We start from the raw sequence: 22,538 nt of genomic DNA, 5'->3' as shown, positions 1-22,538 counted from the left end.
CTCTCTCGCTCGCCGCTCCTCTCTCTCTCGCTCGCCGCTCCGCTCTCTCTCGCTCGCCGCTCCTCTCTCTCTCGCTCGCCGCTCCGCTCTCTCTCGCTCGCCGCTCCTCTCTCTCTCGCTCGCCGCTCCATCTAGTACCGCCGTACCGGAGCACTAACCTCACCGATCCTAGGTTTCTCTCTCATCTCTCTCTCTCTCTCTCTCTATGGGAAGTGAACTAAATTAACTGATGCCATTAAAAATTGATCCCATTAAAAATACCCGACCCGCCCCGAGCTACCCGACCAACCCGCCCCGAGCAACCCGCCCCGTTCTACCCGAAAACCCGGCGGTTTTAGTGCATACAACCCGGGTAACGGGTAAGGGTTTATCAAACCCGATGGGCACGGGTCGGGTGGTAAAAAACTCCAAACCCGCCCCGAACCGACCCGTGCCCAGCCCTAGTTGTGGACGATATATATATATATATATATTCTTCAAGTTTTGTTATTTTCTTTCTAGAAGATGGCCTTCTAAATGTAGGATTATGTTAATTTGCTTTATAGCAGGGTAAGGGTTTAGTCTCATTGTTACCACTTACTAGGCATACCTCTTCTTCTTTTGAAGATGAGTTCAGTAATTTGTTTTCGTAAATAGTGAAAAATCGAAAGGGATTAATCTCATTCCATATATACGCACATGAGAGGAACTTCCTATATGTGTAGTCAACACTCCGACACCCAAGTGAGTGTGTCGAGCTTTGGTGGGAGAAATGAGAGAAGAAAGAACGAGCTCCCGTTGAGGAAGGTCGGGTGTGTGTTAAGCGTAGAATGAAGGCCTACTTGGGGAAGACTATTAGGTCTCGTGTGGTCTCGTGTGGGCTTCACTCGGCTCTTTTTGGGCCTTTTGTGTGGATTGGCCTCTATCAAGCTTCATTGGCCCCTTGATTTTTGGGGTTCAGTTGAGGTGAGACCCAATTGGGATTGCAGCTGTTCCGCGGGTTGTAGCAACATCTCGCCGGTGTCATGGTTGAAGGCAAGAATTTTATTATGAATCATCCAAGCATAAGGTAAATGAATTGTTTCCTTAACCCACTTGTCATTATTGCACTCCTCCAGTATCCACCACTGCAACTTATCGTACTCCACCGCCTCATTCCGCCGCCATCTGAAGTTTTCTATCAAGGCCAAACGTCCACCAAGTTCAGTTAGCTTTCTGGGGAAGGAAAGCTCAGGATGAGGGGATTATTCTAAATTGCTCCTCTACCATATCAAAACCAAATATATATTTATCAGGGTCATCCATCCAATGATCCAATAAATTGAGCCATTAGCAAAAACATTCTCTGCATATTCCGAAAATCTAAATGTCCGGTGACGTGGCAGAGGATGTATCCGTCTCCACGATCCGCTGCCCAGCGTGAAAATCCAGAAATTCGATTTTGAGATATCCATGGTTTGAACAAGGAGGACCTTGTGCTCGTTGGACAAAGGATCAAACCCAAAGTAGTATTTCTTTTGGTGAAAAGGTTCACCGGCAAAAGCGAGCGGAGGATCGGGAACCGTGGAGAGCTCTCCGGTATCGACACAATAGATGTGTAATTTACCGTCCACGCTGCGAAGGTGGAGCAAGCCGTTGCGGGGCTGGAAATTGTGCACAAGGCTTTCGAAAGGGATTGGGGGGAGCTTAGTGGCAGGACCTAGGGCGCCGCTCTTTTGGATTTCTGCGGAGTAAAGTAATGCTCCTCAACTACACGATTCTTTATTCTCTTGGCGAAAAACAGGACTCGGCGGCCGACGCGGGACCGAGCGGCGAAGTGACGACGGTGGCGTATGAGGGTGTTGAAGGATTGGGAAACCCTTCTCATACCAAAAAAGGGAGACATGCAACCAGACTTCCAGGCGCCGTGCAGGCGATGGAAGGGCTTCTAGTTCTGGGGATAGGGTATATAATCGTCAATTATTTTATTTTTTGAATATTTCATCTGGGCGACCTTTTCTAACACCCAAGCCCATTAGAAGCCCATTACCGACAGAAGGAGTGTAAAACAAAAAAGGAACGAAAAAGGAAGAGTTGGGAGAGAGACAGAGAGAGCGCCAAGAGGCAGAGTATTGAAGTACAAAGGAGCCACCGAGCCGTTCTACAAATCTCCGGCGCTTCTTGGCTCAGTTGAGTCATCGATTGACGAGTTTGACTAAAAGATCGCATTGAAGTGGCTACCGAAAGATATCTTGAGAAAGCAAGTCGTTTCAGAACCTATGGCGCTGCTAAGAATCATAGGAGCCCATAAAACTGTTTGCAAATCAGTTAAACCCATCAACCCTTATGCTCTGGTTTCACTTCTCTTCATCAAGAACATATCTCCCACATCACATTCTCACAGACCCATTTGCACCAAAACCCACAGTGAGTCATCTTCTCCTTCAGAACTCACCAGCATCACCAGCGCACTTATTTCCATCTTCACCAAGCAACCCTTTTCCCCAGACAATGCAGAACTCAAGAACCTCGCTCCAAGACTGACCACCCAAGTTGTTGAGAGTGTGCTAAACGGCCTAAAGAGTTGGAAAATAGCTCACGGGTTCTTTACTTGGGCCTCAAATCAATGTGGGTATAAGCACAACTGTTATACTTACAATACCATGGCCTCGATCCTATCCCATGCTCGACAAATTGCCCCACTGAGAGCGTTGGCCACGGATATTCTAAATTTCCATTGTTCCATGACTCCGGGAGCTTTGGGACATCTCGTAAGGTGTTTAGGAACTGTGGGATTGGTCGAAGAAGTTAACATGTTGTTTGATCAAGTTAGGATGATGGGGCTTTGCGTTCCGAATAACTATAGCTATAATTGTTTGCTAGAGGCTATAGCCAAGTCTAAGTCCATTGATTTGATTGAAATGAGATTGAAAGAGATGCGCGATTATGGTTGGAAATTTGATAAGTACACGTTAACCCCGGTGTTGCAAGTTTATTGCCATGCGGGGAAGTTTGAAAAGGCATTGAGTGTTTTTAATGATATGAATGAGCAGGGGTGGATTGATGCACACGTTTTCTCTATCTTAGTTTTGGCTTTTAGCAAGTGGGGTGAGGTAGATAAGGCATTCGAATTCATTGAGAGAATGGAGGCCCGTAATATTAGATTGAATCAGAAGACTTTTTGCGTCTTGATTCATGGGTTTGTAAGGGAATCCAGAGTGGATAAGGCCCTTCAATTGTTTGATAAAATGCGGCAATCAGGATTCAATCCTGATGTTTCGCTATATGATGTGCTGATAGGAGGGCTATGTAAAAATAATGATCTGGAGAAAGCTTTATGTTTGTATTCAGAAATGAAGCAGTTGGGAATTCATCCTGATGTAGGAATACTTACGAAGCTTATGACATTCTTTGAAGAGAGTGAAATGATTCGATTACTTGAGGAAAGCAAAGAAGTTTTGGGCGAGGAAGCTATAATTTTGCTTTACAATTCTGTTTTAAATGGTCTTGTCAATAACAGCTCACTCGATAAAGCCTGTCTCTTGCTCCGGGTGATGATGGGAGATCAACCAGATTCTGACATTGAATCATATAAACTCCCAAGGGTTAAGAAAGCTATTGGTCCTAACACCACTTCTTGTAGAATTGTTATTGATGGTCTAGTCAAGACTGGTAAGTTGGACCTAGCGCTTACCCTTTTCCGTGATATGAATCGAATTGGTTGTGAACCAGATATTATACTTTATAACAATTTAATTGATGGTCTGTGCAATTCAAATAGATTGGAAGAGAGTTATGAGCTTTTTAGACAGATGAAGATGTCAGGATTTGAACCAACCCAATTTACTCACAATTCTATATTTGGGTGCCTATGTAGAAGAGGGGATGTTGTAGCAGCGCTTGATCTGGTGAGGGAGATGCGCGCTCATGGGCATGAACCATGGATAAAACATTCTAGCTTGCTTGTAAAAGGACTGTGCAAACATGGGAGAGCAGTAGAAGCTTTGAAATTTCTTTCTAACATTGTTCAAGAAGGTTTCCTTCCTGATATAGTTACCTATTCTGCAGCCATGGACGGTTTAATCAAGCTTCAAGAAGTCGATCGAGCTTTGGAGCTATTCCGGGTCATTTGTTCTCATAACTATTGCCCTGATGTGGTTGCATATAATATATTGATAGGTGGGCTCTGTAAGGCAAAAAGAGTTCTAGAAGCCGAAGATATTCTGAATGAGATGGTGGTCAAGGGGCGTGTCCCCTCCGTTGTTACCTACAACCATCTTATAGATGGATGGTGCAAAAATGGTGATGTTGATCAAGCCATGCTTTGCCTTTCTAGGATGCTTGCGGAAGACAGAGAGCCTAGTGTGATAACTTACACTACTTTAGTGGATGGGTTATGTAATGCTAGAAGACCTGATGATGCACTGATGCTTTGGAATGAAATGGGAAGAAAAGGGTGTGCTCCAAACAGAATTGCTTTCATGGCCCTCATTCATGGTCTTTGCAAGTGTGGTAGGCCCAACACATCGCTTGCTTATCTCCGCGAGATGGAAGAGAAGGAAATGAAACCTGACACATTTGTCTATGTAGCATTAATAAGTAGTTTTGTTTCCAATTGTAACCTACCCTTGGCCTTGGAAATTTTAAAGGAGATGGCTGACAAGGGAAACTTTCCAGAACCGCTAGATAAGAACTGTCTAATTCTTAGAGATGCAGTACTTAAGTTGTCAGAAGATGCAAAGACTTCCTCAGGAGTTAAAAATCTTATTGCAGGGGGTAGAATTCCTCGAATGTGTTATTCAGTTGTTTGATCAGGAGTGATCAATAAGATTCGGAGTGCACATGGTTACAGAAACATGTCTTTCTCGGCTTTAATGATGGATTATTTTTTAGCATGGAATGCTATGTTTTCATAATTGACCTATTTCCTGCGATTCTCATCTCTTACATCACCAACTGAGGTATGTATGGGAAAATTCTGTTCTTTTTTCAGTATTATCGATTTGATTCCATGTAAATAGCACATACTGCCTGATATTTCAGAAATCAAGATTTGTCAATCCATTAGTTGGATGAAATTAATTAAAAACATTTCCACAAGTGGGTGTAAATATTGAACATGAGCCTTTTCTAAGATAATTTATATTGCAGATATGTTCAATGGAGTTCAATTATTTGTTTTATGAGTCGTTTCTCTTTGTGAGTGTATAACTACAAGTTCTATTGAGAAAAGAAAAAGAAACAAGCTATTTTCAAAACCCATAATCCTTTAAAATGATATAGTTGCAATATGTGAAGAGATGATCAATTTCCAAAGAAGGCAGAAGGTGCAGATACAGATTGCTGAGCTTTGTTATTTGAAGACGAGAAACGTGACTATTAATGTACTGGCTGAGCAATTTCTACACCAGTTTGTGTCCAAATTTTAGGTTGTCTACCCATCAATCCAGGGAGGAATCATAAACGAAGGCAGACTGCGGATGACTCATTTGTATGCAATCATTGAATTGTAGTTAAAATTGCATTAGAACTGTGAGCTAGTCTTTGTTTTACTCTTCCTATTTGTATAGTAATTTACAGAGTTTTTTTTTTTTTTGTTTTTTTAATTTTTTTTAAAATTTTAATTTTAATTTTTTTTATAAATAGATACATCAACAAAGAAATTACAACAAACTACAAAAGGTTAGGGAACCCAACAATAAGCCCCAAATTGACCACATCAGTGTAAGTAAACAAAAATTAATAGAGAATGTATCAAATAAATGATGCGGCCCTATTGATTCTTGGTACACTAACCAAGAACCATGGCCACCAATTAAGGTGGTTTGACATAATGCACCAAAGATGGTGCAACAACATATCTGAAGGAAAGCCACTGCAATAGAGAAGACACCAATGACGGTCAAATTAAAGCCAACGAAAAAAAATACCAGCAAAACGATCTGCAACTAGATCGAGAGAGCACCATAACTAGTTGTAAGGGCATCCAAAGCCCTAAATCTACAACAAAAACAAAGAAACACTGGGGAAGATACAAAGGAAACACCAACAAGATTGCAAGGAAATATAAAAACAATAATAAAACGATAAACAAACCCCCAAAACAAAGATGCCAATGGTGAAGGAGATGGAAGATGGACGGATCGTGCAATTCCCTTGCCAGCGCGTGATGAACACGCACCGCCAGTAGTAAACCAGAAACAAGAAACCACCGCAGGAGACTAGTAGTAGCGGCGGTTTTCAATGTAGGGGAAGAATCGGGCCATCACTTGCGGCAGGAGACGTTCCACGCATCAGCGCGTGATTGACACACGCCTGTGAGTGAGATCAACTCGCGCGTGCAAGGCATGCTCTGGCGTGTGGATGTTCGATGGAGGAGCGGCAGATGTCAACAGAGGCAGATGGCAATGAGGAGCACGATGAGGTGGCACATGACAAGCTGGGATAGGCGAAGGAAGGCAAATCTAAATTTCAAAAATTCGATCTGAAAACCTTGACAAACTCAACCAAGAACACAGGAAGAGGGGGAGGAGGAAGACTGGTGTTGACTGTGAAGAGAGTTTAGATCCGTGGGATAGTGCCTCTTGCCTCAAAAGTGGCAGGGGGCTAGAGAGAACTCTAGCAAGGCGGGGACCTCCAAAGAGGCGGAAAAAGAGGGGTAAGAAAGGGAGGAGGGGAGAAAGATGGGAGGGTAAGGAAGAGGAGGGAGGCATGATTTTGCTTCCCTCCTCCCATGGTAGTCAAAGGGGAGTTTTCTTCAGAGATTTTTCCTCTTCAGAGGAGATTTTTTCAATTATAAGCCTCCTTGTGCTAAAGTAGAACGGACAGGTCGTTCCACCCCTTGTCCCAAAGATAAAGCATAAGCTATTTTCCTTCCTTTGATGGCAAATTTGTTGATTTGGAAATCATTTTCCGTTCACTAGAAAAATGGAAAAACATTTTACATCAAAATAGATAACCTTAATCGTTTAAATTAACCAAAATTTACTACCACCTATTGGGCAGTAAAGTCTTGGCAATCTCCGATTGAAATAATATTTTGCTAACCACAGGAGAATCTTTGCTACAAAAAAATTTGAAATCCACAACTCACTTGAAATATAGACGGAAAAGAGGCTTTACCATCCACAACTCACTTAAAGTCAAGATGAGTATTAACCTACATAAGCAGATAAATATGGAAGTTAAAGTGCAAAGAAAGTCACAAGCAATGTATACTAGTTCTCGATTTGTATAACTAACCATCTTCAACTGTGGTTAAAGAGAAAGGCCATATCTAATAAAAATATAGTAAACTAGCTTCAACTATGGGGTTTGCTTTGAAACATGGATACAACCAGGCACATTTGTATTCCTTCCAATTGCAGAGAAAAACTATATGCATAGCAAAACAAGAGCCATGACCCAAATTATATGCCAACTAATGCGAATATATAGTCTTTTACACGTAGAACAGGAAGATCCATAAATTCTACTAGCTGTTGCCAGATATGGAAACCTCGGTGCTGCAAACAGGGCAGACCTGCAATCACAGGGCAGGTCAAAATTTCATTGTCATTATTTTTTTGTAAGCATTCGCAAAGTGAGGTCATATGTAGCACACATCCTGTTTTAGAACCCTTTACCTTTTAGAGCACACATCAGTGATTAATTCAAATGCATAAAATATTAAGATCTAAGAGTTATTGAACAAAAGTCAAAAGTACAGAATCAATCTTGAGAGAGAGAGAGAGAGAGAGCACATTTTCAGAATAATGGTACACTGCATGAATCAAGAGTGCTCCAATGGAAAACAAATTGACTTGGAGGAAACAATGTCTATGTTCCAATTTCTCAACTATAAATGAATTTTTCTTTTCATTGGTAAGTTAAGCACCCAATGAACCATGGCACCATAAATGAATTGAAACCACAGATGAATTATTCTTATTGCAATATCTTTCTTCTTTTCTGATAAACGCCATTACATATTTTCAAGAGTTTCTTTAATCATAGGTATTGAAAGAACGAATATAGTAGAGACCTAGATATAGAGCTCATTTGTAATTCAAATTTACCAGTGAAACATATAAAATGGTGTATATATAGCTTTCAAGCACCTAACACAAAAGGGTGATCTGAAGCATCAAATACCAACACAAATATTGTCTCAAACAGTTTTCTTCTATTAAAAAACATCTTAACATACCTCTCTATCCCTCCCTCCTACTTTTTTCTTTAGAAGAAAAATACATGGATATAAAATTCTATTTACAAAAAGATTAAAAACCAGTAATTGTAAACTAATAATAGGTTATCTCAAAGGTTGGACTAATGAATAAATAAATAAATCCATTTTTGGATGATAGGGAAAATGATCATATCATGTATAAGTCATGCACACATAGTTGAAAGCGAAAAAGTTCTAAGGTTGGTCTATTGAATAACTAGGAAAAAAGGCAGAAGAAATCTATTTGATGATGATGATGATGGGGAAAAGGAACACACTATCATGCAAAAGTCATGCCTACAAGTGAATAGGGGGAAGAAAAAAAAAATTAAGATTTAGAAAACCCATTCAACTGCGTTGACGGTCAAAGCCAAGGTGATATTAAACATGCCATTAGAACCTAAGTTATTAGGGGAGCTTCTACGTTAAGTGGAAGGAAAATGTTAGGAGCTACTTTAGCTCTTGCTCAAAAAGATATCAACAGAAATATAGCACCATGTGAGATAGAGGGGTGTGGAAGCAACAAATAGAGGTGTGCAAATAGGCACTCCCCGAGTGAAAATGCTGCATTAGCTTACTAATGAGAAGACTAATACACATCACAATACTCGTAAACTAGATGAGTGAGAAATCCCCTCCAATGATTTGTGTAAGACTCAGTTCCAGCAAAAAACAAATAATTGGAAATGTATCAATTTACTGTGATGATGCTGTGATGATTACATACTCCAAATAATATTCAACAAAGAACAACAAACCACCTATTTCACAGGAAGCATTAAACTAACAAGCAAAAAGCCTCTCTCCTATTAGCCAGTCCTGCCTTGACTTTTTACTGAATAAGGAGTTTAAACACAATGCGTAAATATGACACCATGGCAGGTGCAAACCTTGTCCATAATGGGAACCAAGAGTAGAGAATAAACCTTTGTATACCAACGTTCAAAAGAATTTCAGATTTGAACTAACCAGGAGCAGTGCAAAAATGTGGCCATACCTTGCTGACTTCATTTGTTGAAATTTATGACTTTTTTCTTTCTTTTTGTGGGTATTGAAATTTATGATTAGTTGCACTTCATTCTCCCTATTTTCCATCTATAGCTTTTATTTGTTTTCTTCAATCTTTTCTTTAAATCTTATATTAAACTTGTGGGTTAGAAGCTTTAGTCTGTTCAAGTGTACTGGTCAAACACAAAAGAAAAAAAAAAAAAAAAAAAGATACCGAAGACTTGATGCAGATATTTTAAGAGGCTAATTGAAGGTCAGTCTAATTTGCAATGGAGTGGGAAACAGTTTTAAAAGTTTCTATGAATCACTTAAAATCGTGCTTATTGCAAGCTTACCTTTTAAGGTTCCATAAGTTTGAGTTTCAGTCTATTAGAATTCACAGAATTACAAGTATGTCCTAATATTTTTCATGAGACCTCAACACGTGTTATTGTGTAAGTTATTCCCCTTTGAAATCAAGCACAAGGCTTGTTCCCTGTTAAAAGGTGCTGATGGTTCCACGTCTAATGAGTGAGTGATTCTCACTGCCATCCCTCTCTTCTTTAGCCAAAACCTCGCTGTTTCCCTATCTTTTGCAGCCATGCCACATTAGTTTCATTTCATTAGCTCACTGCACACTAGCAGAACATTCCACGCAATAACAACATTAGTATTCTTCTTGGTTCTGAAGAATTAGGGGAAACAAGATAAAATCTTGCATGGAACCAACAACTTTTGATTAGTATGGAACCACAAAACACTTAAGAATCCATCAACCAAGGCTTGCACATCTAAAAAAAGCCACAAATGCATAACAAAGGTAAGGAAAACCAGTACAATCAGAACTCGAATGAATCATGCACTAAAAAAACCCAAATCTGCAGGTATTATGGCCTCTGAGGGAATAATAATGAAACATTAATTTACCTAGAAGTTTCTTCACAGAACTATGCTTAGTGTATTTATAGGGAATGTAAAAATCAAAAGTATATGAGCATACCTTGTTTATTTTCAACCAATTATTAATGCATTCAGAATGGTAGGAATGTTTACAGGAAAGCAATGTCAATGTTTCACCATCCTCATAGTCCAACCGGCAAATGACACAGCTGAAACAGAAGCACATAAAATTCATTATAGCAAAACTGGTATATAACCTTCAAAAAAGAAATCGTTTATTGAGCGTACGAATCATTGCTTCCATTCTGACTGCTTCCTGACTTGTAATTTACTGAAGGCAAAGAGGCAATTGTATCAGCGGAAAGCCCTCTGCTCTCCGTCCCAACTATTTCACCCAGTGCTATCAACTCCTGAGATAATTAAATTCATACTAAGAGAACGAAAAAAAATAAAAATAAAGAGCTCCACCAAAGGCACTAGGATCCAAACCCAGTTTACCTCATAGGAAAGTTCATCGGGGTCAACCTCCTCCCATGTATCCTGTAAAAAGTAGGCAAATGAATTGATGTAAAGTAGACTAAAATAATACACAAAATAAACAAATAACTAATAATAGTAATAGTAGGCTTTAGTAGTAGCAGCAGCAGCAGTAGTAATAGTAACAGTAACATCTAATTACTAATAACTAATAAATAAGACAAACTTCACAGTTAGTCCTTAAAAAGCAAGCTTTTTACCAGTCCCATTGCAACGACATGAGCACTGACCTACTAATTCAACAAACAAAAGCCAAAGGGCTGAAAATCTTGACGTTGTCAGAGTATAAATAAAAGACCAAGCCCTAATTATTGAAATGAAAAAAGAACCCCATAAATATAATACATCCTTTGATGCAATAAAATTGACTAGACTAATTGCAAGAGCCAGTCAAGAAAATTATCATATAATCATCACATTCCGGCAAAAGTATCTTAGGAAAATATTCATTTGGATTACACTGAGAAAGGATAACCAAAATACAGAAAGCAAGGAATCTAAGAATAGAGAGATTTTCTAATCAAACATAAAGAAAGCAAGGCCTCATAGGAAGTACAAGAAATTTTTTTTTGAAGCAAATCGAATGAATTTCATCATCTCAAACATTTTGAAAGCCATTGATTAATATTGACCAAACGACATTATTAAAGTTGGCAAACTTAATCAACAGAATCTCCTAAAGCCTATGCACAAAGGCAGAGCACAAAGCTAGGCAAGAGCATCAAATAGAATTCACATAAAGAAAACAATACTATATCTAAGTACATGGCATCTGAGTCAACCCATCAAGCACATGGCTTTACCAAATATGTTGATGTCAAAATGCATCAATTATTAAAGATAAATATGTTCCTAATATTTGAAAGTCCAAACTAGTAAACATAGCAAGAAGATGAAGAAGCAAGGTTAGGATTCCTTTCATGCCCTTTAGAGTTCTAATTGTAAGTTGTAAGTGATAACATATATAGTCAAACTTTCTAGTTAGGTGACTCCTTTTGTATACTTTCAGTGTACTTAGGGGCACCTCGTGCTTTTAATAAGATTGGTTTATTACTTATCAAAAAAGCATATATGGTCAAAAAGCTGAAAAACAGTAATATGTACAAAATTCAATAAAGATAAATGAAAAGCAAACAACTGTCGCAACAAGAAAATAACCAACCTATAGAACTATTAATTAATATGAAACTGAAAAGAAGTCTTTCTTCTTCTTCTTTTTTCAGCTTAAACATTGTAAAAGAATGGATGCTTTTGTACCAAGTTGCATCTCACTAAAGGTGACTTGCTCAGGGCATACCAAGTTGCATCTCACTAAGCATTGGGCTTTCAAAGCCACTTTGTGTACCCACCCCTGTTAGGTTAACCTCGAACCCGTGTAAAGCGCCCCCTCAACATAGATCGGGTATTCGGCGGGCTAGCCCCAAGGAATTGGTTGTACCAAGGAGATTCGAACCTTAGACTTCATGGACTACCACAAAGACCAAGGCTCTTACCACTAAAGCCAACCCCTTAGGGTTTAAGCACTCTTTTAATGCATATTGATCAGATAATTTATATTGTTCAATACCTTTTGATCAAATTATTGCAATTTCATTTAAAGGAACTCAAAGAACATTACCAGCGGATACTTAGGGCATACTGTTTTTTTTTTTTTTTTTTTTGGGGGGGGGGGGGGGGGGGGGGGTGTGAAGAAGTTGCATCCTAAACTTTTATTTTTATTTTTATAAGTGTTACATTCTAAACTGTTTGCAGTCTATATGGAGTAAGGAGATATGAATCAGCTAATTGAATGACAAACATACTTCATTAAACCGAGACTTTTGAGTTTCCCATAGCCCATAGGACCTGCTACAATTATCACTACAGGCTCAATCTTTAACATTGCTAGGAAAGATACTAGAGAAACATAGAAGGTATGCCTGCACTCACACGGACATATAACAGCAAAATACTAGGAAAAACATGCTGATAAACATACAGGCAGGCAGGCCAGCGCACACTCAGACGCATATCAGAAATTATATCAGCTCCGACAAACATGTTTGAGATCTGAATGTCAAGACAACGTACTTTAACTATGTAAATTTGAAAACCACCAGAGGCCAGATCCCACAGCCATGTGAGCAAGCGAGTGCATATATTTGGTCTATGCACATTTATGACCCATATTAAAAAAGAAACAGATCCATCCATATGGAGGAAACAGTCAAACCACTCGGAAATTCCAATAGTACCATCTAATTGAGTATAGCGTGTTAGCAATATAACAAAAAAATAACTTCTCATATTTGCCCTGAATCCTGAATACCATTATACATCAACTTCTAGGTTTCTAGCACCATTTGTCCCTTGTCTTGCCACCTATAAATTAAACCTCTTTGTGACTTTTCCACATGCTTGTATTGTAAATCCCATATTATGGAGCATGATAGCATTACACATTCTTTTTAGCCGATATTTGCCATTCATAACACCCCAGAATAATTTATCCATTCAGATTTTCCAGATGAGATTGAATATGCCCCCATGCTCCTCAATCTCTGCTACAATATGGGTGATTGGCAAAAATAACAAAGAGTCAATTTTTGCGTATCATTGGCATAAATCTTTTTGGAAACACATGTTTATACTAGGAGTCAAAGGATTGTTATATCGAACATACTACGTTTGTCTTGCTTATCTAAAAATGTTTTGATTCTAAAGCATGCCAAGAGATCTACCATGGTAAGCGTGTTCTCCTGAAACTCATCAAGTAAAATTCAAATTGAACTTTAATCTCAGGGATTTAGTTGGTTCTCATCACAAGCTAATCTATTTCTAGGCAAAAACAGAACATTTTAGAAATAAGAGGGAAAGACAGAAGATGAAAGTTCAACTAAAAAGACATGCTTCTACTACTTTCAAGCTCACTTTGATAAGCCAAATAATGGTCAGTCCAGGCAGGAGAGGAATGCTCACAGCATAAGAGCAGATTACGACATCAAAATCTCATGTATCACTAGAGAGAGTGTTTTGAGTTTTTACTAGACCTATGGGTTGTATCAATTTACTGAGACTTGAACCATCTCAGTCTGTATTATGATAACAAAAAACTCAGTTTGAGTGCAAAAGCACTTTTCAAAATTTAAATCACTAAAACTCTATTTAAAAATCCCTCTTCTTGCCATTCCACCACTAGAATAGTGCTGATACCTATCTATACATACAATTGAGTTGATTCTACCAACCTCTCACTTATCTATTGCATAAAGAAATAGATGGATATTGAATTGAAGTATAAGATTTCCTATCCTATCCAACATATGTATAACGCCTATCTACTCCCTAATCATAAGGGGATAATAGATCATGATCAAAAAAGGATTATTCTTTACACGATACTAGGCTATAATCATATGTAAATGGGTGAGATTAAGACTGCTGAGCTGAGTGTGTGTGAGCGCGCTTGTGCGCATGTGCAAGCATGTGGGCATGCTTGCAATGTGTGGAAAGAAAACCATGCCTATTCTGCTTCCACTGTGATAGAGATGGATACCTGAGAGTTACCACCATGATCCTCTATGTAATCAGCTTCCCCTGCCACCCCCAAACAGTTATAGAAGTTATATCCATTGCAAAATATTAAGAACTTCAGAGAAGCAATATATAACAGAGTGCTATAATAGCCCAGAAAACTCACGATCATTTATCCCTGCAAGGGCGAACAATCTAGCAGCCATTTCTCTCTCTTCAGCATCCTGCAGGGCTCTTGCGTAGGCCTCGTCACTTGAAAACACAGCTGGGTCGAATTCAATAATGGGGTTATTATCCTCCCCAGCTTCTTCATGAGCATGCACATCGAAAGCATCTTCATCATCATCAACATCAACTCCATATCTCTCCTCTGCCTCCTCGTCATCATCATCATCATCATCCCCATCAGTGTCATTATGGGGATCTTCAAAATCATCTTCATCATCATGCACATAGCTTCCTGCTTCCCAACTTCCATAATCACTCCCTTCATTGTTCATTCTAAGCATCATGTATGCCCTTTCCTATTCCATAACCCAAACAACACCAATTAAACCACAAGCGTACAAGAAAACCATCACAAAACAATCGACAGCACTCAATTACCAGTAAGAAATCAAAGAGACGAGCAAGCAACACGGAGATAAGACACTAACCCTACTTTTCGTGTGCCGAGGGCAAAATAAAATTGGAATAATACGTTTGATTGGGGTTTCAAAGATCAGGAACCAAAACACAAAATACTCCCAATATTTTCTCAAGAACCAAACAGAACCTAAAATTGCCATTTTCATTGAATTCAATAATGGGATAACTTCCAAGCCACGAAACTGATTACGTAGTGAGTCGTGTTTGATTTCTGAAAAAAGAAGAAAAAAGCACCTAACAAATAGTCAATCGAGCTCAGTACTTTCCAACCACGGCATTAGCCTCAATCTAACTGATTGTAGAAATTCAGCTCCAAGAAGACCAATTCATTGAGCACCCAAGAATAAAATTTGAAAAACAAACAAAGCAAAAGAAATTGGAGAAAGTGGAGGGAGGGACCTGTTCTTGAAGGGTACGAGCGAGAGCGAGGTCAGCATCGACCTGACTGAGATTAGTAAAGGGCGTTCTCGAGGGCTGAGACGGCGGCTGAGGAAGCTGCTCCACGTCGGATCCACGTCCCTCTTTCTCCTCACCACCATCATCATCATCTTCTTCTTCTTCTTCTACTCTATGTTCTTCTTCTTGTTGTTTTTCCTCAGCATTCGTATGATTAGGGTTCTCATCGTACTCCTGGCCGTCGTCGTTATTGTGGTTGTTGGTGTTTGGTTTGGGTCCCCCGGTAGCCGCCTTGGCGTTGTTACTGTTGCTGTTGCTGTTGCTGTTGTCGTTCTCCATGGAAAGAAAGATAGAAAGAAAGAAAGCAAGAGAGACAAACAAAAGAAGAGCCAAGGGATTGGAGGAGATCAAAATTAAAAAGCAATTCGGTGGAATAAGGAATTATTCAAGAATCTGAGACCCAGACGGCAAGAGAAAGTAGGTGTCTACTGTTAGAGGAAATCTGATGTGGGAACTGGAAATTTTCTTGTTTTTTGAGGGTTAATTATTTATTTAAGTATTGTGGAGTGTAAAGGTGGACTGCGATCGGCTATGCTCCTATGTAAATTACACCGGTTTCGGTTTACTAATTCTGCCCAATGAAATTGAGCCATCTAGCAAAATAATTGAGCAAAAGTAAATAAAAAAACAAAAACCTCTAAAAAGCAGGGGCATTCCGAGAATTGAACTCGGGACCTCTCGCACCCTAAGCGAGAATCATACCACTAGACCAAATGCCCAACATGCTAATCTAACGGCTCAGGCCCGTAGTCGTTGTCAAGCTCTGGCTTTGAATGTCATCGATAATTTTAAAATTTTCAAATGACAGTTTTTTTTTTCTAATTTCAAAAATGATTACCCTCATGAAAAATGTAGCAATTCTTAGTTTGGGTTCTTATTTATTTTATATATATATATATTTATAGTTCTAATTAATTAGTCACTTATAACAAATGTTAATTAGATGTCCTCAAGAGATAGCTCAATCGGTTGGAACCACGTCTAATGAAGCGGAGGTCACTAGTTCGAATCACTTTCCCCTTCTTGTACAGTTGTGCGGACATGTCAAAAAAAAATAAAAAGAATGTTAATTAGATTGAACAGAAAGTTGCTGATCATATATATGGCAGAAAATATATTAATTGATGCTGTCCAGAATTGAGGCGATGTATTTTTGCAATTAAGACTATATTTATTTATTGATTTGTGTATTCATTTTGTATTTGGCCAAAGTGGAGTTTTAAAACAAACAAGAAATAAAAAGAAACAGGCCAGGCCTAATTAAGTCGAGGTCTTATTGATCGATCTACTACGTACGTACGTGGTAGCGTACACACTAACAACAGCAGAAGGACAAAAAGAAAAACACAAAGAGAGAAGTAATTACTAAAAAAACATACACACTAATATGACTGCCGCGAGCATGCATGCAGTCGTTATTGATTTGGACCTCCAGAAATATAAATGTTCTGCACAAATTTATGTAACAACTATACGACTAAATTGGCACCACCGATCGTAAGAAAATTGGAGATTGGGCCAATCTGAAGCAGCTATGGCGAAATCCTGCAGCCAATTTGTGAGGATGACTTCTTGATCCCCTGCCGCCAAGCTGGAGAGTACTTCGTCTATTGCTCTCTCTACTTCCATCTTTTCAAACCTTGTCAGCACAGGATATGCCAGCCCGTTGCTTGCATGGCAAAATAAGGGCAGCCAAAACAATAGCAACCTGAACTTCACTTGGCTCGAAATTGCCATGCCTTCTCCAGCACTCAGGTCTCGGCATAGTATGGCTACATGTGAGGGAGAGAGTAAAAGGATTAGTGAATAATCTACCATCAAATGTTTAATTGCGTTTTTTTGAAATCACAAACCAAGATGGACCCAAAACATTAGTATAAAAATAAATAATTATTTCCATTTAGACCAAATATTATGAATTCATTATTCTTATTCTTCTTCACCATAAGATCTAGTAAATAAAATCCCACATCATGTAGTAGTACATTATGTGGGGCCTTATGATCAACAACAAAAAGGAAACTTTAATAAGCATGATACGGAACATATAGCAATCCGAATGTAACTATTTCGCGTCAGTGTATATTATGGACTTCAAGAATAATAGTCACAGTTAAAAAATATAACTGAGTAAGACTATCATTGCGTTACAGTTGAAGTCTAGTTATAGTTAAAGACTACCCCTTAGCTAATTTAGCTAAAGAAGTCTATTTGTATACAACATGATTCTCATATAAATATGAATATGTTATATTGTAAATATTACTAGAGAAATAAGAACTTAATGCAGCGTTAGAGTTTTATCTTGTAGATGTAGGTCATAGACCAACCCATGTTAATGTAAATTATAAACCGAATCACGTAAATATCTGTGTCACTATCTTATTATTTCCGTATTATTAGTTTGTTCGTCGGTAATTTGGTGGCAAAAATTAAGTGCTATTTATACGCAATCAGTGCTCATAAATTTATTTACCTCATTTCTACTATGTAACACCAAATTGACAACAAAATGAAGACAAAGTTTCTACACATACTATGATGTGCGGTGGGGGATGAAAGATTACCTGAGATCTTGACCATGAAGCCTTGGACCCTAACATTAGAACAGAGAGAGAGGGAGGCTAGACCAGAGGCAAAGCTCCATTGCACCAAAGCTTCATCCACGGCTCCATAATCCCTAAGCTTAGTCGTTATCCACAGCAGCTCCTGAGCCAGCTTCTCCGCCATCAGCTCCTCCACCTCCCTCTCACTGGCTACCCCCGCCAGTTGCCTCTTCTTCTGTAACTGACACGTGCCAGCATTGGCCACAGTAGACATTATGGCGTTTACGCAAACGCGGAACCCTTTCATGTAGGAGGTCAAGTTACTCAAGTAAGACCCCATAGGAAGCGCCCGAATCACGCGTGCGGTCCACGCGCCAGAGTTGGCGTCGTCGTCATCTTCTGCTTGTGTGCGTTCGAGAGCGCGGTGTAGAAGGTTTGAAGTACGCGCGAATGCTGAAGCGAGGGCCATCCGATTGATCTGGAGAAGCGCCGCGTGGCCGTATCTGGCGTTCTCGTCCATTACCCTTTCGGCCATCGCCATCGCAAATTGATATTTCCCGGACGTCGCCGGGATGTCGTTGAGAAGAGCAAGTATCTACACCGTAAAACAGCCAATAAGAATAGACCACGTACTCTGCCATATACAAGGTTTGTATGGTTGTATGGGTTTTCGGTGAATTTTCGCAAAAAAAGAAAGGTGGAACCCAGTGCTTGAGTACCGTTCTTACGTGGCATGGCTAGTAGTTATAAAGTGGTGCATGTAGTCCACCTGTACCCTAATGCATGCAAAACTGCCACCTAGCAATCAGGTATCCCTGGCTTCTAATCATTAGATTTTGGATTGATGACCCACCAACAAAAGTTCTTCTATTTGTCTCGGGATTGATGATGATCAGCTCGAAAATTATAATATAACAATAAATCAAACAAAATAATGCCCAAGCCCAATAGTCAACACTTTGACCACAATTTTCTATCTATTACTTTGCAGGAATTGTGTTGGAAGAGAAGAATAAATTAATTTTTTCAAGTAGGCTTACTTGTGAGAGCGCTCTCCCAAGGGCTTGGACGGACGGTCCATCAAGTCCTTCATGAACAACCAAATCCAACGAAGGAAAGGAAGGCATTAGGGATGATGAAGATGACAAGTCGAATGATCCAACGGACGGGAAGCCTGCAAGGAGATATTGAGGAGGGGGGCCTATAGAGCAAGGGAAGTAATCCATCAGAACCCTAAGAACCCACACAGTGAGCCAAGTCATTAGCATGACCACAAAGCGCAAATGGTCCGTGGCCTTCCACTTCTCCGCCTGTTCAGTTTTCGCCACGGAAACGAGCGTCTTTGCGGCTCTGTTGACCGTGGACATGAAAATGGAGCTCAAGAGAGACGAAGGCCTGGTTTTGTAGCCATATGCTATGTCTAGCTCTCGATCTGTTCCCATGGCTAGCTAGCTCTGTATACAGAAGGACTTGTTCTTTCTTTATTTCTCTTGGAGGTGGTATATATGCCGGAGGGGAAAGAGTAAAGTGGAGCTATGGTAGTTATATGGGAGCCATGGCCAAGTGTTTCGATGTTTCCATGGACATGTAGAAAGGGTAGGGAGCATAAATGGTATATATGTGGGATTGTGGGAACTGGAGACATTTGTTTTTGTTTTTGTTTTTTAGGTAGGTTTCCAAACTGTCATGGACATGCAGTTAATTTTAATTTTCTGTTTTGTCTGGATCGATTTGGAGACCTTTTTTATTGTTTACTTGAAAATTAAAAATTAAAAAAAATTAAAAAACTGAAAAAAGAAAGAGAGAGAGTACTTACTAAGGATAGAAGAAAGTAATAAATAAATGATATCAAGCATGTTCATGTCATCTTATGATATCTTATAATCGAACAATTAATTAACATATTTGACATTAGCTTAAGATGTGTGATATTGGTGAACAATAATAGAAAAAAGGAGAATGTTTAAGAATTTTGTCGTGGGAAACTAAATTAATTATATGTATCACCCCATTATCCCCTCGAGCCTTAGCTAATGTAGTGTGGTCCTCAACCAAAAAATCAATGATTGTATACCAAATGTGAGACAAAAGAACTAGTTTGAAAAATGGTGCTTCTCGGGGACAAAAAGAACATAAAAAAACTTTAGGCTTCTAACATTACTCGTATATGTTGTTGGTAGTAGGCACAGTTCTGGCCTTCTTGCTAAAAATTCAAGTTTGTGTTATAAACTAGTTCAAGGAAATGAATTAAGATACTCTCAAGTTCATTTGAACAGTAGAATATTTAGTTAATTATATTTTAGAGGTATTTTTGTCTCATAAAAAAGTGAAAATATAAAAATACCCATAAGATATAACGAACTGAATACTATCCAGTTTATTTAAACCGGAGATGACATGTTCCCAAGGAAATGTGCCTTTTTCTTGGTGGGCTAATAAATTTTTTGATCCAAGCCCAAGCAATTCAGCCCTGGAATTGGCCCAGCTTTCCTACAACCCGAAAGGGCTTGGGAATCTGAGATAGAAGTGTCTAATGTCTGTTGTAGCTCTTTGCCGTTTGGCAATATTGTCATGCCTTCCCTCCAACTGGTCAAGCATTTGAAAGTGTTCCACCAACAGCTTTACCCCTTTACCAGTAAATGTTGAATCTGTCATTGCCTTGTAAAAATGCCAATGTAAACCAAACTTTGATTTCCATTTTTGATCAATGCAAATCGATGCTTGAGCTAAAGAAAATTCATGCTCTCATAACCACTCTTGGTCTCTCCCAAGATGACCCTTTTGTGTCAAAAATTATTTCTTTCTCTGCACTTTCTGATTGGGGTGACATCGAGTACTCCTACCGGGCATTTTTGCAGCTTTCCAGTCCAAGAACTTTTGTTTGGAACACTATCATAAGAGGCTACTCAAACAGCAAAAATCCAAATCCTTCGATATCAGTTTTTGTTAAAATGTTGCGTGTTGGCATCCCGCCGGATTACTTGACGTACCCTTTTCTTATGAAGGCGTCGGCGCGCCTTTTGAAGCGGGAACTTGGGGCGGCGGTGCACGCCCATGTCGTGAAAACTGGGTTTGAGTCTGATAGGTTTATTCAGAATTCTTTGATTCATATGTATGCTTCTTGTCGGGATATCGTATATGCACGTCAGACATTTGATGGAATGCTGACAAGAAACTTAGTTTCATGGAATGCAATGCTGGATGGCTATTCCAAGTGTCGGGATGTAAATTCTGCACGGGAAGTGTTTGAGTTGATGCCGGAGCGGGATGTTGTGTCATGGAGCTCTTTGATTGATGGGTATGTCAAGAGTGGAGAGTACAGGGAGGCTATAGTTCAGTTTGAAAAAATGCGTGGTGCAGGGCCCAAGGCCAATGAGGTTACTATGGTGAGTGTTTTGTGTGCTTGTGCGCACTTAGGTGCAGTTGAGCAGGGGAGGATGATGCATCACTATATTGTTGATAACGGGTTGCCTTTAACTTTAGTCTTGCAAACTTCTCTTGTAGACATGTATGCCAAATGTGGGGCGATAGAGGAGGCTTTGATTGTCTTTCGTGAGGTTCCAATGAGACGAACTGATGTGTTGATTTGGAATGCAATAATTGGAGGGCTTGCAACGCATGGATTAGTCATAGAGTCACTTGAATTATTCACCAAAATGCAAGGTGTTGGGATTGCCCCAGATGAGATCACATACTTGTGCTTGTTAACTGCCTGTGCTCATGGAGGATTAGTGAAGGAAGCTTGGCATTTCTTTGAGTGCCTTTGTGAACATGGCATGACACCTAAGAGTGAGCACTATGCTTGCATGGTAGATGTACTGGCACGTGCAGGTCAATTAGCTGAGGCGTATCAATTTATAAGTCAAATGCCCATGGAGCCAACGGCTTCAATGTTAGGTGCTCTACTTAGTGGGTGTATGAACCATGGAAAATTAGATCTTGCAGAAATAGTTGGAAAGAAGCTTATAGAGTTGGAGCCGGATCATGACGGTAGATATGTTGGCCTTTCAAATATTTATGCAGTTGAGAAGCGTTGGGATGACGCAAGAACCATGAGAAAAGCCATGACGAGGAGAGGCGTGAAGAAATCTCCTGGGCATAGTTTTGTGGAGATCTTTGGAATCCTTCATAGGTTCATATCCCATGATAAAACACATCCTGACTCGGAACAAATCTATGTGATGCTGAAGTTTATTATAAGCCAAATCAAACATGATACTGATTATGAAAATCTAGAATATTGTCTGTACTGTATGACGGATGTATGAGCGTATTGCAATGAATCTTATTTGAAGTTTATAACAACTAAAACTATTTATGATTTATTATAAATTTTAAAAGGGTCATTGAAAAGAACGTACTATTCCAACCTGGTAATATTCAATTTTCTTTGCTTCTTGTATTTTCTCTCATTAGAATGTATTCTGATCTTCCATGCAGGGGTTTCTACCGATATCAATCTACCCTCTCACCTACTTTCAATTTAAAAAATTGAGGCCCAGCAATTTATATCCTGCATCATTGGTTTTGCCACTTAAGGCCCAGTAATATATGATTTGGCTCTCTTTACTTGATCCTAACGATTTGCAACTTTGATGGTGTGACAGTAACTAGATCCAGCGAGTTCAGGGCAAGCTTTATTGATATCCATAATTGCTGAAGCCACTGAAGCCAAAGTTTCCTGATATCTTGTGAAGTTCGTTGTCCAGGAGCCTCACTTGTTAGTTTATAAATGGGTAAATAATATTTCATTTACACTCAATTCAAATACATATGCATATTTT

At 39.3% G+C, this 22,538-nt stretch overlaps 4 protein-coding genes and 1 non-coding gene across 5 annotated transcripts; 2 read left to right on the top strand and 3 right to left on the bottom strand.

The window, feature by feature from the left end:
- The first annotated feature begins 856 nt into the window (after positions 1–856).
- Positions 857–5,501, top strand: LOC132180059 (Tetratricopeptide repeat (TPR)-like superfamily protein). The gene is made up of 2 exons (XM_059592903.2): positions 857–4,919; positions 5,257–5,501. Exon 1 carries the CDS (start codon positions 2,238–2,240, stop codon positions 4,767–4,769), a length of 2,532 nt encoding a protein of 843 aa, XP_059448886.2. The 5' UTR covers positions 857–2,237; the 3' UTR covers positions 4,770–4,919; positions 5,257–5,501.
- Positions 5,502–7,148: 1,647 nt separating this feature from the next.
- Positions 7,149–15,657, bottom strand: LOC132177683 (RING/U-box superfamily protein). The gene is made up of 7 exons (XM_059590110.2): positions 15,152–15,657; positions 14,271–14,628; positions 14,127–14,167; positions 10,553–10,594; positions 10,343–10,464; positions 10,155–10,263; positions 7,149–7,480 (listed from the first exon to the last, which is right to left on the bottom strand). Exons 1-7 carry the CDS (start codon positions 15,485–15,487, stop codon positions 7,433–7,435), a joined length of 1,056 nt encoding a protein of 351 aa, XP_059446093.2. The 5' UTR covers positions 15,488–15,657; the 3' UTR covers positions 7,149–7,432.
- A 198-nt stretch (positions 15,658–15,855) lies between these two features.
- Positions 15,856–15,927, bottom strand: TRNAP-AGG (transfer RNA proline (anticodon AGG)). The gene has a single exon. It is a non-coding gene; the product is annotated as a tRNA-Pro (tRNA).
- Positions 15,928–16,444: 517 nt separating this feature from the next.
- Positions 16,445–19,373, bottom strand: LOC132179597 (BTB/POZ domain protein). Its single transcript, XM_059592337.2, has 3 exons — positions 18,795–19,373; positions 17,776–18,349; positions 16,445–16,980 (listed from the first exon to the last, which is right to left on the bottom strand). Exons 1-3 carry the CDS (start codon positions 19,194–19,196, stop codon positions 16,667–16,669), a joined length of 1,290 nt encoding a protein of 429 aa, XP_059448320.2. The 5' UTR covers positions 19,197–19,373; the 3' UTR covers positions 16,445–16,666.
- Positions 19,374–20,305: 932 nt separating this feature from the next.
- Positions 20,306–22,108, top strand: LOC132179298 (Pentatricopeptide repeat (PPR) superfamily protein). The gene has a single exon (XM_059592003.2). It carries the CDS (start codon positions 20,394–20,396, stop codon positions 22,020–22,022), a length of 1,629 nt encoding a protein of 542 aa, XP_059447986.2. The 5' UTR covers positions 20,306–20,393; the 3' UTR covers positions 22,023–22,108.
- The last annotated feature ends 430 nt before the right edge of the window (positions 22,109–22,538 follow it).

Source organism: Corylus avellana, chromosome 4 (assembly GCF_965113065.1).
Source record: "Corylus avellana chromosome 4, dhCorAvel1.hap1.2, whole genome shotgun sequence".
NCBI lineage: Eukaryota > Viridiplantae > Streptophyta > Magnoliopsida > Fagales > Betulaceae > Corylus > Corylus avellana.
Note: the sequence above shows the minus strand (reverse complement) of the source record. Positions and strands in the feature narration are given on the sequence as shown.

Coding starts and splice junctions, on each gene's coding strand:
- LOC132180059 (XM_059592903.2), top strand. CDS start 2,238: ATGGCGCTGCTAAGAATCATAGGAGCCCATAAAACTGTTTGCAAATCA.
- LOC132177683 (XM_059590110.2), bottom strand. CDS start 15,487: ATGGAGAACGACAACAGCAACAGCAACAGCAACAGTAACAACGCCAAG. Junction 10,595..14,126: donor ATCATGGTGGTAACTCTCAG/GTATCCATCTCT, acceptor TACTTTTTACAG/GATACATGGGAGGAGGTTGA. Junction 10,465..10,552: donor CCGATGAACTTTCCTATGAG/GTAAACTGGGTT, acceptor TAATTATCTCAG/GAGTTGATAGCACTGGGTGA.
- LOC132179597 (XM_059592337.2), bottom strand. CDS start 19,196: ATGGGAACAGATCGAGAGCTAGACATAGCATATGGCTACAAAACCAGG. Junction 18,350..18,794: donor TTGGGAGAGCGCTCTCACAA/GTAAGCCTACTT, acceptor TTTACGGTGTAG/ATACTTGCTCTTCTCAACGA. Junction 16,981..17,775: donor CTTCATGGTCAAGATCTCAG/GTAATCTTTCAT, acceptor CCTCACATGTAG/CCATACTATGCCGAGACCTG.
- LOC132179298 (XM_059592003.2), top strand. CDS start 20,394: ATGTTGAATCTGTCATTGCCTTGTAAAAATGCCAATGTAAACCAAACT.